Source organism: Peromyscus leucopus, chromosome 23, assembly GCF_004664715.2.
Source record: "Peromyscus leucopus breed LL Stock chromosome 23, UCI_PerLeu_2.1, whole genome shotgun sequence".
In the NCBI taxonomy this organism is placed as follows: Eukaryota; Metazoa; Chordata; class Mammalia; order Rodentia; family Cricetidae; genus Peromyscus; species Peromyscus leucopus.
This window is the reverse complement of record NC_051082.1, coordinates 7161151-7177539: the sequence shown is the minus strand read 5'-3', so window position 1 is coordinate 7177539 and position 16389 is coordinate 7161151. Positions and strand designations below refer to the sequence as shown.

Here is a 16389-nt window from a genome sequence, read left to right as displayed (position 1 = left end):
TGGGTGCTGGGGCAATCATAGTCCACCAAAGAGGAAAAAGATCTGGAGAGTTTCCTGGTATGTTGGGGAGACCAGCAAAGAAACAAAGAAAATGGCTGACTGTGAGAACTTAGACAGAGACAATAAACAAGTTAATGAGGTGGCGAATAATAAGACAGGGTCTATTTAGGACAGGATGGTCCCCTCTGCAGAGGTAACCAACCCGTGAGGTTCCTGAAGGAGGTGGAGCCAAGAAGCAGGGAGGAAGGGAAACATTCAGCAGGTGTAGAGATCGTGGGGTGGGAAAGGCACTGTATTTGATAAGGGTGAATAAAAGCCTATTCAGCTGAACTAGAAAGAGGGAGAGACTAGCAGAGAGGCTGGAGGAGAAGTCAGGGGCAGTTAGTCAAGGATGGGCCTTGAGAAGCAGGTTCTAAGATAGATCTTATAGTACTTGTGGAAATCTCCAGACTAAAGATTCAAGGCTACAATGTAAAATCTACAGCTGATACTGAATTGGAGAAAGTATCTGGTTGCACCAGAACTGCCAGATAATTTCAGAAATAACGGATTTCTCAGGCACCAAAAATATAGGTTTCTAGATCTAGAACTGCCCAAGACCTGGAAATCAGTTTCTTCAATGCTCTGGTCCACTCCTTCAGTAATGTTTCTTGTCTCCCTCCCACATGCTGGGATGCACCTAAAATAGCTTCTGAGGTAGAGAAAGAACACACCGTAAATGAGCATTATGACCCTCACACACAAAAATCGCCAATGCTAATAAAATATCACCCAACAGTAATCGGACCTACTCTTGATAAGACCAGTCTTGAGAAAATGACTTTGAACTGACAGATCAAAAATAAGGACAGGCTGTCTGAGAGGAGAGCGTTCTAGGCAGAGGGAGCCACCCTGGCAAAGGGCAAATGGAAGGCTGGGTGGGTGTGGTGGTACACCTCCCAGCCCATGAGATATTGAGGCAGGAGGATCACTGTGAGTAAAAGGCCATCCTAGGATACAGAGTGAGATCCTGTCTCAAAAACAAAATACAACGAACCCACAAAGACTGGGTCTAATCCTCTGGTTTATCCAAACTCAATTAACCAACCAAAGTAAGAGAAGAAGGCATAATGAAGAAGATGCCAGTCCATCTCCGGGTGTTTCTCAGCAAGCTCGCCCTGGGCAGTGTTCCCCGCACTGATACAAAAGGTCAGAAGTGTGATTGTTCTCTCCCCTTTCTGTGTCTGTGTCTGCATCTGTGTGTCTCTCTATGACTCTATGACTCTCTGTCTGTCTGTGTCTCTATATCTCTGTGCCTGTCTCTGTGTCTCTCTGTTTTTCTCTCTCTGTCTCTGTCTCTGTCTCTCTCTCTCTCTCTCTCAGAATTGGCAGTTCAGTGAAGCAAATAGGTAAGTGCAGTCCAATAAGTATGACCCCCATGCCTTATAAGCAAGAGCATCCTAGACAATGACGCTCGTGTTCTGAGAAAGCCGTGATGATTAATACCTTTGGGTATGGCGATGTAATTGCTTTTGAAACCGTGGGTTAATGTTATTGTTTTATGGTCCTAGCAAGCTCCAAATATCTGGATTTCAGATGGAATTTCTGCAGCAGTGAATCCTGGGTCTGAAATACTGTATAAACATTTCTACTTTAAGAAATCAGAATCCTGGAAAATGATAACATTTATTTATTGTGTGTATAGATTTGCCTGGTTTAATGTGCAATCTCATGCCTTCCTTGCAATGTCCAGGTAAGGTATGGACCATAACACTCCCCAACACACACACACACACACACACACACACACACACACACACACACATACACACACACACACACACACACACACACACACACACATACACACCTTTTTTCAAATGCAGAAACTGGGTAGGTGATGGGGACTTCCTTTCCTGTGACCAAGCTGCATCTGGGCCAAGAGTCTCCATTTTGATTTCTCAGGAATGGCTAAGATCTTAATGTAGCTGCTCTCTTGGACCCAGGACCCAAAGCAGATCTCTCTCTCTCTCTCTCTCTCTCTCTCTCTCTCTCTCTCTCTCTCTCTCTCTCTCTCTCTCTCCCCCCCCCCCATCTGTCTGTCCAGGTTGTATGCACCAGCCAAAACTACGCCTCCCATGTAAAAGGGAAAGTAGAGAGAAGACCTCCTTGTTTCTACTGGAGGATACCAAGGTGCCTACTCCAGCCTCCTGAGCCTCCTGTGGAGTGGAGGAAGTGTACTAGAAAGACTTTTTATCAGCTAGGTAGGAGGATCTTATTCCCTCTAATGATTCAAATTCGGTGGTATTTTAAAAGGTGAGATGGTCCTTTGCAGCCTGCACAACACACACACACACACACACACACACACACACACACACACCAGTTTAAAACTTAAAAGGCCTTGTTTCTTCTTTTCCTGATCCCTTTCTTGCAAACTTCTCAGTGCATCCACAGAAGGGTCTCTAGATGTGAGGGAAGTTAGTGTTTCCCGCTGCTCCTCTGCCTCCCAGAGTCTGTCTGTCTGTCTGTCTATCTATCTATCTATCTATCTATCTATCTATCTATCTGTGTGTCTATCTGTCTCTCTCTCTTTGTGTGTCTGTATGTGTGTGTGTATTTGTGTGTGTATGTGTCTGTCTGTCTCTCTCTCAATCTCTGTCTGTCTCTCTCAGCCTCTTTCTCTGCCTCTCTTTGTCTCTCTGTGTGTATCTCTCTGTCTCTGTCTCTCTCTGTCTCTCTCTCTCTCTCTTTGTTCCCCGCCTTCCCTCACTTGCTTTCTCCCTCCCTCCCGCCCTCTTTATGGGGAGGCTCTTGGCCTAGGTCCCTGAGGCCAGGCGGGCGCAGGCAAAGGACCGACCTACAGGAGGAGTGAAGTCACATCTCCCTTGAGGCTGGAGCTACAAGCTTTTCAGAGCCTCTGCTCGCCATGAGCCGACAGCCACAGCCCCAAGCTGCGCGGACAGTGCGCTCCGCGTCTCTCCCGGTGTCGCCGACTTTGCCCATGTCCCAGTATGCGTCCCGCTCAGACTCCAAGGGCGCTTTGGACAGCAGCAGCCCCGATGCCAACACGGAAGATGACAAGACCGAGGAGGACATGCCTGCGCCCAAGAACTATCTGTGGCTCACCATTGTCTCGTGTTTTTGCCCAGCGTACCCAGTCAACATCGTGGCTTTGGTCTTCTCCATCATGGTGAGTGGGGTTGGTACCAAAAGTAGCTGCAAAGGAAAGAGCGGGCGGCGCTGTCTCTCACGGACCTTGTGCGCTGGGTTTGGAGGTGCATACCTCCTCCTTGCCTTTCTTCGGCTCGGCTCGGGGGCTCGGCTCTCTCTCTGAGCTCTGCCCAAGACCATCAGCTCTCTGCTGCACAGCGCTAACCAAGCCTTCCGCAGAAACAACTTTGCGCTTCGTTACCCCAGCGCTCCCTCTCCAAGTTCCCTGTCCCCAACTGTTTTCCTAGGACCTCATTGCGCAAGCCCTGGCAAGCCCCAGTGCGCCCCATGCTGTGCGCTGCTTGCAGGCTGTGTGTCCCGGGCTTGGCCACATTGAGGACCCCTGCCCTCCAGCCCCCAAAAGTGCCCCGATGATGGCGGGTTCTTTCTTTTCGCTGCACGCCGGGCACTGCCTCCATGGGGTCCCCCGGAGATTATTAAGGCTCCTCCTTGAGTTTGCCGCTTTTTTGCCCAGAATGCTTTCTCTAGTTTCAAAGTTCTTTCTGTCTCTTCCTACACCCAGAACCTCTCCCTTGCTTCTCGCTGGCACCTGTTTTCCAGCTCTCTGGAGGCTGTCACCGGGACATTTCCACAGGACTTTCTTGATTGTACCCTGCGCTCCGCTCCTCTCACAAGGGGAAAGCCTGTTCGCTCTTTACTCTCCCTCAGGTTGCCCCAGTCCGACCCCACTTGGCTGCACGGGAACCTTGTCGGACTATTCCCAGGAGCCCCTCCACCGCTCTATCCTATGCCTAGGGCCTCCAGCCAGTGCACTTGGGGACTCCTCCATGGAGCGGCACCCTGGGGCTCCGCTCCGTTGCCTTCTTCAATGCTCCCAAGAACCAGATCCTCCCTTATTGACTAGAGCAGCTGGTCCCGGGTGGTGGCGGGGGGGGGGGGAGGGGGTGAAATTCACACAGACACTGTCCCGGGACAACCCCAGCAGTTTGCGCTCCCTCCCCCACAGGCTCACTTCCCCAGCGGCTAGCCAGTGCGACTCCCACCAAAGACAAGACTCCTTCAGCTGGGCTGAGGTTCGGCAGCCTGCATCAAGTATTACCCGCCCCCCGTAAAACCTTTCCTGGGTAGAGCAGAGACTCCATTTGCACCCACCCACTGCCCTTCCCCAAAGCTGGCTTCCTGCACCAGCGTGCAAGTGCGCAATCGCTGAAGTTTTGGACTTGGTTCAAACCCCAGTGGCACCACTTCTTAGTCCCAAGGTGTCCAGAAATCGGTGCAGATCGCTGAACCCGGGCTTCTTTATAAAACGGAAATCATCATAGCCCCGTTTTACAGCGATCCTAAGTATGAATGAGATAACTGTGACGTGCCTAGAACGGTGGCCAGCACAATAATATTAATATTATTTACCTTAGCCAAATGTCACTTTGTGAGCCCTGACTCAAAGTTTAAAACAGAAGCCCTCCCCCGAGCTGTAGGTGCCTCTTCCCTGTTGCTTTCGGTACAAGGTACTTCTCTCCACCTGATACGGTATTTAAGACTTCTAAGTTTTTATCTGGGGGGGAGCACATGAGTGGAGGTCAGAGGACAGCTTTCTGGGGTTGCTCTTCATCATCTTCCACCTTCATGTGAGTTCCCGGGGATGGAACGTGGGTCACCCGGCTGGCACAGCAGGAGCCTGTACTGGCTGGGCCAGCTCTCCGGCTGGCCCTTATTTCATTTTTTAATATGTCTGTTGCCCCCTCATTACACACAAACTGCAAGCTATATGAGGGCAGGGATATTTGCCCTGTTTATGAGTGGGTGCTACAGAAGCAGTCAGAAGAGAATGTGACACGTGAATAATCTTATGAAACCAATGCATACTTGAAGGGAGGTGTTGATGGATTCACATGTCCATTTTGCCCCTGTTTCCAAGTCCCGGAAGTTGAAGCTATCACACCTGTTTCCGTAATACCAACCAGCGGACTTCCCCACTTCCTTCCTCTCCCTGGGTATCTGATCCTGGGTTGGTTTTGGGTTTTATATTTACTTTTAGAGAGGCTGGAAGAATTGTGAGCAGCCAGACTCTGCCAGCAGCCGACTCCCAGGCTGAGCACCAGTGCCCACATTCCATCCTGGTTTATTCGTGAAGCAGCTAATTTATCCTTCCCGGTGCCACGTAGGGAAAAGCACCTACAGAGACTTGTTCCCTCTCACTCGTCCAGAATCAGCTAACAGCTGGTGGTGACAGGCTGGATGCTAATGATGCAGCTGGGGTGTCCTGGGGGGTGGGGGTGAGGCTTAGGATGGAAGCCTCTCCTAATCCCCTCACTTCCCAAGCTTTTCTCCAAAGTTTCACAGCATGATACTTGACCCTCAGAACACAGAAGGTTTGGGGAACGTTCCCTACATTTTTTTTTTCTTTTAAGCTTTAGTTGTTCATTTGACAAGTGGGGACGGGATGTTGGTATGTGCTGCTGTCGTTTCCTGTGGTTTGGAGTTTTAATTTAATTCTATTTGTTTGTGTGAGTGCCCCTGCCCGTGATATCAGATGCCAGCTCTGTGGAGTTGTTTCTCTTCTTCCACTTTTACGGGGCGTTCTGTGGATGGAACTCAGGTCATCAGGCTTGTGTGGCAACCACTTCACCGGGCTGAGTTGTCTTTCCAGCTGTGGTTTTGTTGGTCTTGTTTGTTTCAGGCTTGGAGGTTGCTGGTAGTGATGCTGGCGTGGCTGTTTTTTGAGAGGGAGTTTCACTTTACAGTCCAGGCTAGCTTTGAACTCATGAGCCTCCTGCCTCGACCTCTTGAACTGCTGGGTTGACAGGTCCAGGCCACTGTGCCTGGCTTGTGTACGTTGTTTAACACTGAGTAGTACAGGCATGGGGATGAGACAAAATGTATGGTGCCCATCACGCCGAGCCCGCAGCATTGTGCTGGGCACGTCCAACCGTCATCGCACCGATGGGTAGATTTGGTATCTGGAGGCATCACATGTTCCATAGGGAAACGGGCAGAAAATGAAACAATGGAAGCCCAAATTCTAAACAGCACCTCTTACATGCTTGCTATTGTGCCCTCTCTGAAGTAGGATTGGAAGTCATGTCCCATGCAAGCAGTGCAAACCTGGGCTTTGATGAATTTCATGACAATGATTACCAAGGGCAAAGAGAAAGAAGGTTGTGCAGGGGGAAGGGGGGAGTCTGGCTGTGTCAGTTGTTGAAAGGGGAGAGGGAAACTGTATTTGTTCCAAGGTCAAAGCAAAGACCTTCTGGCTGGCAGGACATCATGAGAGTAGAGAGATCGAGAAAGACCCAGACACATTGGCTTTCTGTTAGACCCACTCTCAGAATTTCTCATTAACACACCAGTCTATTGATCATGTGATCAGATTCACTCATTCATGAGGGTAACACCCTGCTTACCTTCTAAAAGCACCAACCTCTTGATGGCTGGTAACGGGGCCTGAATTCCAACATGAGGGCTGATGCGACACCATATTCAAACCATAACAGTGATCATCCAATCCTGCCATGGATGCACAAGATTTAAGGTGTCATCTGATGTCCTGTCCTGGCTGTTTTCTAATCTCACTCATCTATAAATTCATGGCAAGTACATCAATGTGTCTGGGGGTCTCAGCTGGGAGTTGCACATTCCCCGTAAAGACATTTGGAAATGTTGGGGTCATCTGTAAGAGCCACAGTGATTTGGGGAGTTTGGCATTGATGAAAAGAGTCAAAATACAAATGTCCAGCAATGCTTCGGGTTTTCTCCCAGTGCTGAACTAATATACCCCAAGTACCAACAGTACCCTAACTGTTGCTCTCTGTTCATGTGATCAAACAGTCTCACCAAAGGCAACGTGGGGAGGAAAGGGCTTATTTCAGCTTGTAATTCACAATCTTCCTCCAAAAACAACATAGTCAAGTCTATCACAGTTTGATTTCTATTGCTGTGATAAAAAAAAAAAAAAAAAAAAAAACTTGGGGAGGAAAGGATTGATTTGGCTTTCACTCCCAGGTCACAACCTATCACTGAGTGGAGTAGGGGCAGAAGCTCAAGGTAGGAACCTGAAGGCAGGAACCATAGAGAAATGTTGCTTGATGACTCTCCTTGGTGCATGCTCAGCTACCTTTGTTATCAGCTGAAGTCCACCTGCCTAGGGATGATAACACCCACAATGAGCTGGGCCCTCCTACATCCAATAACAATCTAGACACTTCCCCACAAATGTGCCTACAGGCCAAATTGATCTGGGTAGCTCCCCAGTTGAGACTCCCTCAAATGACTCTGGGCTGTGTCAAGCTGACAGCCAATGATAACTAGGACACACTCTAATAATAATAATAATAATAATAATAATAATAATAATAATAATACTGTATAATGGAAGATGATGTAAACATAGTGTGCTGAAATTATTGAAAAGACTCCAGACAACCAGTTTCAATGGTGGTTAATATTCATATATATATATATATATGTATATATATATATATATATATATATATATGCAGTCTCAAAACAATCAACACCTATACTACTAAGCCAAGCCTGAGGTGCATTCTATAACATGTACATGGGCGTAAAACTACTTTGAAAAAATACAGAAGATTGTTCAAGCTGTGGGGATCTGTGTTCTTTCTAACACCCATTGTGGAACCAATGGAGTCCTGGGTTAAAGACACCACACTCACAGGTAAGCGGCAGGACAATACCCATGCGATATTGGAAAGCTGATATGCTTAGCATCCCCTGTGGTGGAAGCATGGACGTTCTCAACACACTGAGAGAGTACTTGTCAGAAGTATATTTCACCTGTGTTCAACGTGGAGCCTTGTACTGTGTGACTTTTCCTAGGGTGACATGAACAAATGTCTGTTCTTCCCAGACAAGGCACCAAAGACAGACAAAAGAGATAATTCCACCCAGGTCTAGCTGAGTGAATCTGTTGTAGCTAGAGTTTTCCTGCCTTGCCCATAGTCAGGACAAATCTTTATCACCCGCCAGTCCCACAGTTGCTCAGACCCAATCAAGTAAACACAGAGACTTATATTGCTTACAAACTGTATGGCTGTGGCAGGCTTCTTGCTAACTGTTCTCATAGCTTAAATTAATCCATTTCCATAAATCTATACTTTGCCATGTGGATCGTGGCTTACCGGCATCTTCACATGTTGCTTGTCATGGTGGTGGTTGGCAGTGACTCCTTCTGCCTTCCTGTTCTTTCTTTTCTCCTCTCTGTTAGTCCCGCCTATACTTCCTGCCTGGTCACTGGCCAATCAGTGTTTTATTTATTGACCAATCAAAGCACACATTTGACATACAGACCATCCCACAGCAATCTATGAGTGAGTTTGAGGGTACTTCCAGGAGCATGGATGACTCAAAGACAGCTGCATTACTAAAAAACCCAAAGTTTAAGCTGGGCAGTGGTAGTGAACACTTTTAATCCCAGCACTCGGGAGGCAGAGGCAGGCGGATCTCTGTATGTTCAAGACCAACCTGGTCTACAAAATTCCAGGACAACAGCCAGGGCTACACAGAGAAATCTTGTCTGGAAAAAACTTTAAAAAAAAAAAAAGTTTCCCTCCTCCCTTAAGGAGGCAATGTTTCAATAGCAAAAAAAAAAAAAAATGACTACAACACATATATCCCAAGAATTTCCCTCTAGAATGAGTTATGGCTAACCCACACGGTGTTCGCACTTGAATTTGAATACAGCACCTTCCTCAGCATAGGCTGAACCAGGGCACACAGCTCAGCAAGTGGAGCACAGGCTGGTTTTCAGGTTTCATTCAGCATGCTCCCTTCTGTCCCCACTTATTTCTATTTATTACATCTGAAAGGAGCCCCATCACTTCTCAGCATAGCCCTCCACCCTGGAGAAAGAATGCTTGCCAATTCAACAAACATCTCTATGCTGGACTTTCTGCAGATACTGGTACCATCTGCTATCTCTATACTAGACTTTCTCCAGGTACCAGTACTTCCCCTGTCTCTATACTAGACTTTCTCAAGATACTGGTACCTTCCCCTATCTCTATAGTAGACTTTCTATAGGCACCAGTACCTTTCCCTATTTCTACAGTGTTAATAAGACCAGCAGCCGGGCGGTGGTGGCGCACGCCTTTAATCCCAGCACTCGGGAGGCAGAGGCAGGTGGATCTCTGTGAGTTCGAGGCCAGCCTGGGCTACCAAGTGAGTCCCAGGAAAGGCACAAAGCTACACAGAGAAACCCTGTCTCGAAAAATAAAAAAAAAAAAATAAAAAAAAATAAAAAAAAAAATAAGATCAGCAAAGATCTCTGTGGATCTGTAGATCTGGAAGAAGTGAGGTCTCCAGCGAGTTGTAAGACTGCTGACAAATTTGGAGTTCACCTTCTATCGGTATTAGAACTAGAATTTGATGGCTGCCTCAGAAGACTGTGGCTGAGTCCACACTAAGCCTCCATCCTTCTTGGCATCCTGATGCAATGATTTCTAAACGGTCACTGCAGTCATGGATACAGAATAGCCCCTGACTTCTGACTGGATGGCTTTCAATCTTCTTTCACCAGGGAATCCTCCTTCACACCTTCAGAGCCTCCCTACAGACTCCAGTGAGGGTCACATCCTGTGCTGCTTATCCTTTATGGTTCCATATAAGTGTCTCAGTCTTTCTGAAGCTTGGGGTTTTTTTAACCCTGCAAGATGGGGGCTGAGATGATACTTAGCCAAGTGCACTTGTGTGGAGATTAAAAGATAAACATTTACAAGTTCCGGTTTACGACCTAGAATCCAAGCAGAACACAGTACTGAAAATGATGACGGTGGTGATGGTGACTAAGGTGATGGTGATGATGATAGTGATGGTGATGGTGGTGGTCATGATGGTGATGATGATGATGATGATGGTAATGGTAATGGTGGTTGTGATGGTGTCTATAGACTAGAGGCACAAGTCATTACCTTTCCCAGTGGAAATTTCGCTGATTTGCTGTGTGACTAGCAAATCTAATATTAATAAAAGCAATGGCACACCTCCTGAATAAGTATTTCTTGCAGCCTCAACATAAACATTAAAGCTAAACTAAAATACACTAATAAGCCTTCATCTCTGCATGGAATAACGAAAGTTCTTGTTTTTCTTACTCTGCTCTGAAACCACTCAAAGTGCTGGTCAGGGAACTTAAAAGTGCATACACACCCAAAGACAAACTAAGAGTACAGGAAAGGGAGAGAGAGAGAGAGAGAGAGAGAGAGAGAGAGAGAGAGAGAGAGAGAAAGAGAAATGGTTGAGCACTGATTAACTACACAGGGTGCCACTGTGAAATCTAGATCCTACGGAGTAGCCAAGAAGAAAAAGTCAAATTTCCCTGCAAAACTCTAAAGAGATTCAGAAATTAGAGGTATCCATGAATATATATTGCCTTTGGAGGTAATTAAAAAATGGTATGGCCAAAGAAAAGAGAAATCTTTGAAAGCCTGTTCAAGAAGTGATTAAGGAGCTGGGGAGATGGCTCAGTGGCTAAGAGAATTTGCTGCTCTTACAGATGACAGTGTTGTGATTCCCAGAACCCACACAGAAGCTCGGCAACTCCCTACAAATCCAGTTCCAGAGACTCCGACACCTCTTTTGAACTCCAAAGGTGCCAGGCACTCAGGTGGTGCATGGGCACACATGCAGGCAAAACACTAATACACATAAAAAAATAAATAAACAGCTCTTTTTATGAACAAGGAAGACAGAAGATACCTAGACATCATTTATGGCCTTATGAAGTCAGGCAACTGCATCCTTAGCATCTGTGACCGAAGGTGGATTTGCTCTCTGTCAAGAATTAACAGAAGGTGTCTGTCTAGACACAAGTCAGGGCAGAGAGTAGCGTGCAGGAGCCTCCTGAAATCGGGATTAACGGAGAGTCACTGTGTTCAACAAGGAAGCCTGTGACCCTACTTCACTGATCCCTTACTCTGGCAACCAGAGAGGGGACGGGAGAATTTCTCTCCAAGGATGTGACCAGTTCAAACACAAAGTTGTGTTAATGGCTGATCTTAGTGCCATGACCAACACACGACGTAAAGGAAAGAGTGCCTTATTTCGGCTCACAGTTGGAGGGCACACTCCATCACGGTGAAGGAGCTGAGGCAGAAGGTCACATTGTAGCTGCAGTCTGTGTCTGAACTGTGCCCCACAGACTCACGGTTTGAACCGTCGTCCCCAGCTGATGGTGAACTTCTGGAAGGATGTGGCACCTTTGTGAGGTCAAGGCTGTCCTATGGAAGGAGGTCAGTAGGTGTGGGTCTTCATAGGCTGTAGGGGGCCTCTGGCTCCTTTACACTCTCTAGGCTTCCTGGTCTGCCATAATGTGAACAACAACCGTTGTACATCCCGCTGCCGTGAACAGAGCTCCACTTTCCTGCCGCCGTGGGCTGAACCTCAACGAGACTGAGCCAAAACAAATCTCTCCTCCCTTGAGGCATTTCTAACAGGTGTTGTGGTCACAGCAATGTGGAAGTAACTAATATACATGGCGTCCAGCAAAGCTATCCAATATAGAAAAGAAGCAAAGAGACACACTACTGAGGGCAAGACAACTGGCTTGATAAAACAAGAGAAGACGTCGTTGATAATGGACGCTTGGGCCACAGTCATTTGCAGGAAGCCACAGACCTTCCCTGAACTCGACCACACCTTCTCAGGATGACAAGATTTGTGGTCACGGAGAAAATAAATGCCCACAGAATGAAATACAAACTGAACTGTGTGTTCTCTCCATTTGACCTAGGATCTACCAGGCACTGGCTCATCCATCAAAACTGAATTTCAGGTGAATGACAAGTAGTTTGCCTCATCTATATAGTGACTCCCAGGATAGTCAGAGATGTGTAGAGAGAACTGCTTCAAAACACACACACACACACACACACACACACACACACACACACACACACACACCTAAAAAATTATGGATACCTGCCAAGCATGGTGGTGCATGCCTTTAATCTCAGCATTAAGGAAGCTGAGGCAAGGCAGGTCTCTGTGAGTTTGAAGCCAGCCTGGTCTACAAAGTCAAGGCTATATAATGAGACTGTCTCAAAAATAATAAATAAATAAAAATAAACAAGATTATGAACAGCTGTGGCTTAGTTCCTATTTATTTCTATTTCTGAAGTCTAAAGCTCTGAGGAACATGTAGGTAGTTCCAGAGGACAAAGACCTGAGTGAAATCCACCATCATATCAAATCATTCCTCTAGACACACACCGAATTTATGTAGCACTGTACATTGTCCAAGCAGCTCCTGCTTCATTATTTCCAAAGTTTGATCACCGTATGGGAGAGTATCAGTGAACATCTGTACTTAAGAACCTAGAATTAAGTTGCTATGGCAGTCCTTTTGATCTGAGATCAGAGGTGTGGAATACATACATTGCAACATGATACTCCATGTTTCTCTACCAAAGAAGACATGTTTTTAAGTCCTGTTTGGATTTACTGACAAAATGCTGATACAGATGGGTCTGTCATAACATGCATGGACATGGACATATATGCACACTACAATGTAATATGTGTGTATGTATGTAATACATATTTATACATGTGATTGGCCACTAATGGATGGTTATTGAAGTGGGATTATAGGAACATTAAAATGCATTCTGTTATGCCGTCAATGTTTACGTACCATTGGAATTACACATAATAATAGAAGGAAAGGAAGAAGGACAGATGGACAATGGGATTAGAAAGAAAAAGATGGAGGGTTCTTTCCAAAGGCAGTAAACACTGTCTGGATGATGAGCAAAATAAGAGCAAAGTATCAGTGGGCTGAGTCACTAACCAGGCCATGGCTGAGCTGAGGTTGGCCATTCCTTAACAAGCAAGTGGTTTCCGACTTACCGTGTGTGTGTGTGTGTGTGTGTGTGTGTGTGTGTGTGTGTGTGTGTGTGTGTGTGTATCGTTCTAATGGAACACCAAGGACAAGGACGCTTTCAAATGTTCAAGAGAGGGCCAGGGAGGAGTCCCTCACTAAACAATGCTTCTCAAACTCCAGTCACCCAAGGAGCTCGTTAGGTCATGAACGCCACTGCTCTTTTAGCGCCCACTTGGGAAATCACCTCCTCTGTGGCCTCTCCCGTCTCTCTCCATGCCCCACATGGGGAGCTTGTCTGTTTCTTCCACTCTTTATATCACATATCCTATATGAATAGAGAAGAAAGTGTCTATATTTAGCTCCTTTTGGGAAAACTATCTATTCTTTGAAAAGTCTGGGGTTACTGTTGTCACATGCGTTGTTCTTCGAGTGGTCTGGAGTCGCCCTTGGCATCGGTGTGGCCCTTTGTACTGTGCTATTTTACAACATACAAAGTTCTGCTTTTGGAAGCACTTGATATGCATGAAAGTTTCTCTCCCTGTTTAGGCAGACTCAGGAAGGCAACACAAGGGGGCCAAATCAAAAGCCATCATCCTTCCACATTCCACTCAGTCACTTGGAACGCTGCGAAGAGATGGTCATGCACAGCCCTCTGACAGGAACATGGCTCCGAACGCTGTCTCTTTTAATAGACATGCCTTGTCAATACGGGAGCATCATTTATTACTCTCCCTCATCCCCGGCTGAATTCCTCCCTGACGTCTCGCTTTAATGATGGGCAAAAGGACAATTCTCATTTGTCCTTGAAGATATTTATGGAGCAAAAAATACTAAGAGCCTATGAGGGGACAGATGAGCATGAATGAGTTCACGTAATAAGAGGAAATACACCTTGCCCTCTGGAAGCCCGGTCTCAGAGTTCCCAAGAATACTTTCAGGCTAAGAAACTCAGGAGCAAGCAAAATCTAAACAAGAAATTCCCAAATGATGAGAAAATTCAGGCATCATTACTAAAAATATCCACTAAGTACCCACATACATCAAGATGTTTTGATGGAAGTCAGCTGTCTAGGGGTTTGGAGTTCAAAATGCTGATCTACACAGAGTTCTTGCATCCGGTCCAAAGGACTCAGGTTGTGATAAGGTATTAATGTAACTCTACCTGCATGCTGAGAGGATGCAAGGAGAGAGAGAAGCAGAGAGTCAGGATGACAGCTGCAAAGAGAAAAACCCACTCCTCACCAGCCGCATCCACGGGGAATTAAGGGGTAAGGCAAGGCAGTGCCTTTGGTTTAAATAAGAGGGAACATATTACGACATTAAGACTTCAGTGTGGCAACTCACATGATCAGAGGGGTAGTGAGATGGCTCAGAGGGTGAAGGCACTTGCCGACAAACTAGACGATCTGAGTTCAACAACTTCATCCCACTTTGGTGGAAGGAGAGAACTAACATCCAAATATAGTTCTGACATTTACATACATGTTGTGGCATGTGTGAACCCAACACACACACACACACACACACACACACACACACACACACACACACACGAGAGATAGAGAGAGAGAGAGAGAGAGACAGAGACAGAGACAGAGAGACAGAGAGACAGAGACAGAGAGACAGAGAGAGATGTTTAATTAAACATCGGTTTTCTTTTTATTCTTAAAGGACAAATATTAGTATATTTAAAATAGCCAATAAAAAATATTAAATACTCATGACTGAGGCTACATGGCTACAGCCCTTGCTGAGTAGGCATGAGGACCAGACTTTAGATCCTCAGAACCCATGCAGAAGCTAGGCAAGCGTGGTGGCCACTTCTATTCCCAGCCCTCAAGAGAACCTCTCCAGCAAGCCGGCTAATTATACTAGCCAATCCATGAGCTCTGGATTCAATTGAGGGACCTGCCTCAGTCAAAGCAGAATAATCCAGCAGGACCCCTGACATCAAGCTCAAGTCTCCACACACATGCACACATGGGACCATACATACATGTACAAATGCCACACATACACACAAATGCTTTAGATTCTCAAAGCAAATGGAGGATACGTGTCAGACTTATATTTTAAAAAGCTACTAAGAGATGAAAATTGAAAAAGAGCAACTGAGTGAAAAGCTATCCCGTGACATGCTAGAGATTCAACCAGCGTTGGCAGTGGATTATAGTACATGCCAATAAATTTGTAAACAGAATGCTTAGAATAGTAACTCGTTGATATTTTTGGTCTCCTTATTAGAAGTATGAAAAAGCTTTAATAATAGCTTGATTAATTCTTTGGTAATATAATATATATTGATCCTATTCAATCCCCTCCCCCAACTCCTCCCTCCCAGATCCACCCCTCCACCCTCACCTCCCTATCCATCGAACTTGGCATCATCATCATTATTATCGTCATGTTCCTCCTCTTCCTTTTCCTTCTCCTCCTCTTCTCCTTCTTCCTCCTCCTCCTCCTCTTCCAAACCTACTAAGTCCAATTTGTGTCACTGAACTGCTCTTGAGATTGGGACTTGCTCAGGGGTGCTGTCACCCTACCGCAGGACACATTAAAGAAAAGTGACCCTCCCTCTCTCTGCAACTATCACACACCAATATCTCCTCAGCTAGAGGTGGGACTTCGTGCCCATTCCTTGTCTTAGTTAGGGCTTCTGTTGCTGTGACGAGACACCATGACCACAGCAACTCTTATAAAGGAAAACACTTGATTGGAGCAGCTTATAGTTTCAGAGGTTCCGTCCATTATCATCATGCCAGGGAGCACGGCAGTGTGTAGGCAGACATGGTGCTGGCTACATCTTGATCAGAAAGCAACAGGAAATGGTCTTAGATACTGCATGGTATCTTGAGCATAGGAAACCTCAAAACCCACCCCCACAGTGGCACACTTCCTCCAAATAGGCCACACCCACTCCAACAAAGCCACACCTCCTAATAGTGCTACTCCCTATGAGCTTATGGGGGCCGATTACATTCAAGCTGCCACACCCCTCCATGCTGGGACTTCGTCTTGCTGGAACTTGCTTAGGCTTCGTGCATGCTGTCATAACCACTGTGAGTTCCTATGTGCAACTGTCCTTCATGTACAGAAAACTGATTCCTGGAAGTTATCCATCTCTGGCTCTTCCAACCCTTCTGGCCTCTCCTGGGGAAGAAGCTTGAGAGTTGAGGGAAGAGGTGTGATGTGTACGTGTGGTTTAAAGCTAAGCACTCCACAGCCTGCTGTTCTCTGCACTCTGAGCTGCTATGGGCCTCTGTGTCAGTGGCCATCCACTGCAAACAGAAGCTTCTCAGAGGAGGGTGGAGAGGTGCGTGGTCTGTGGGTACAGCAGCAATCCTCAGGGTCCGTTTAGTAGAAGAGTACTAGGTTCCCCCTAGGGTCTCTGA

At 46.4% G+C, this 16389-nt stretch overlaps 1 protein-coding gene across 1 annotated transcript in view; it reads left to right on the top strand.

Annotated features, from left to right (window-relative positions):
- The first annotated feature begins 2814 nt into the window (after positions 1 to 2814).
- Tmem233 (transmembrane protein 233) overlaps positions 2815 to 16389 on the top strand; it is a 44618-nt gene continuing 31043 nt past the window's right edge. The window contains exon 1 of the mRNA XM_037198636.1: positions 2815 to 3172. Within this exon, the coding sequence (XP_037054531.1) occupies positions 2909 to 3172 (264 nt within the window). The 5' untranslated portion in view covers positions 2815 to 2908. The remainder of the gene's footprint in view (positions 3173 to 16389) is intronic.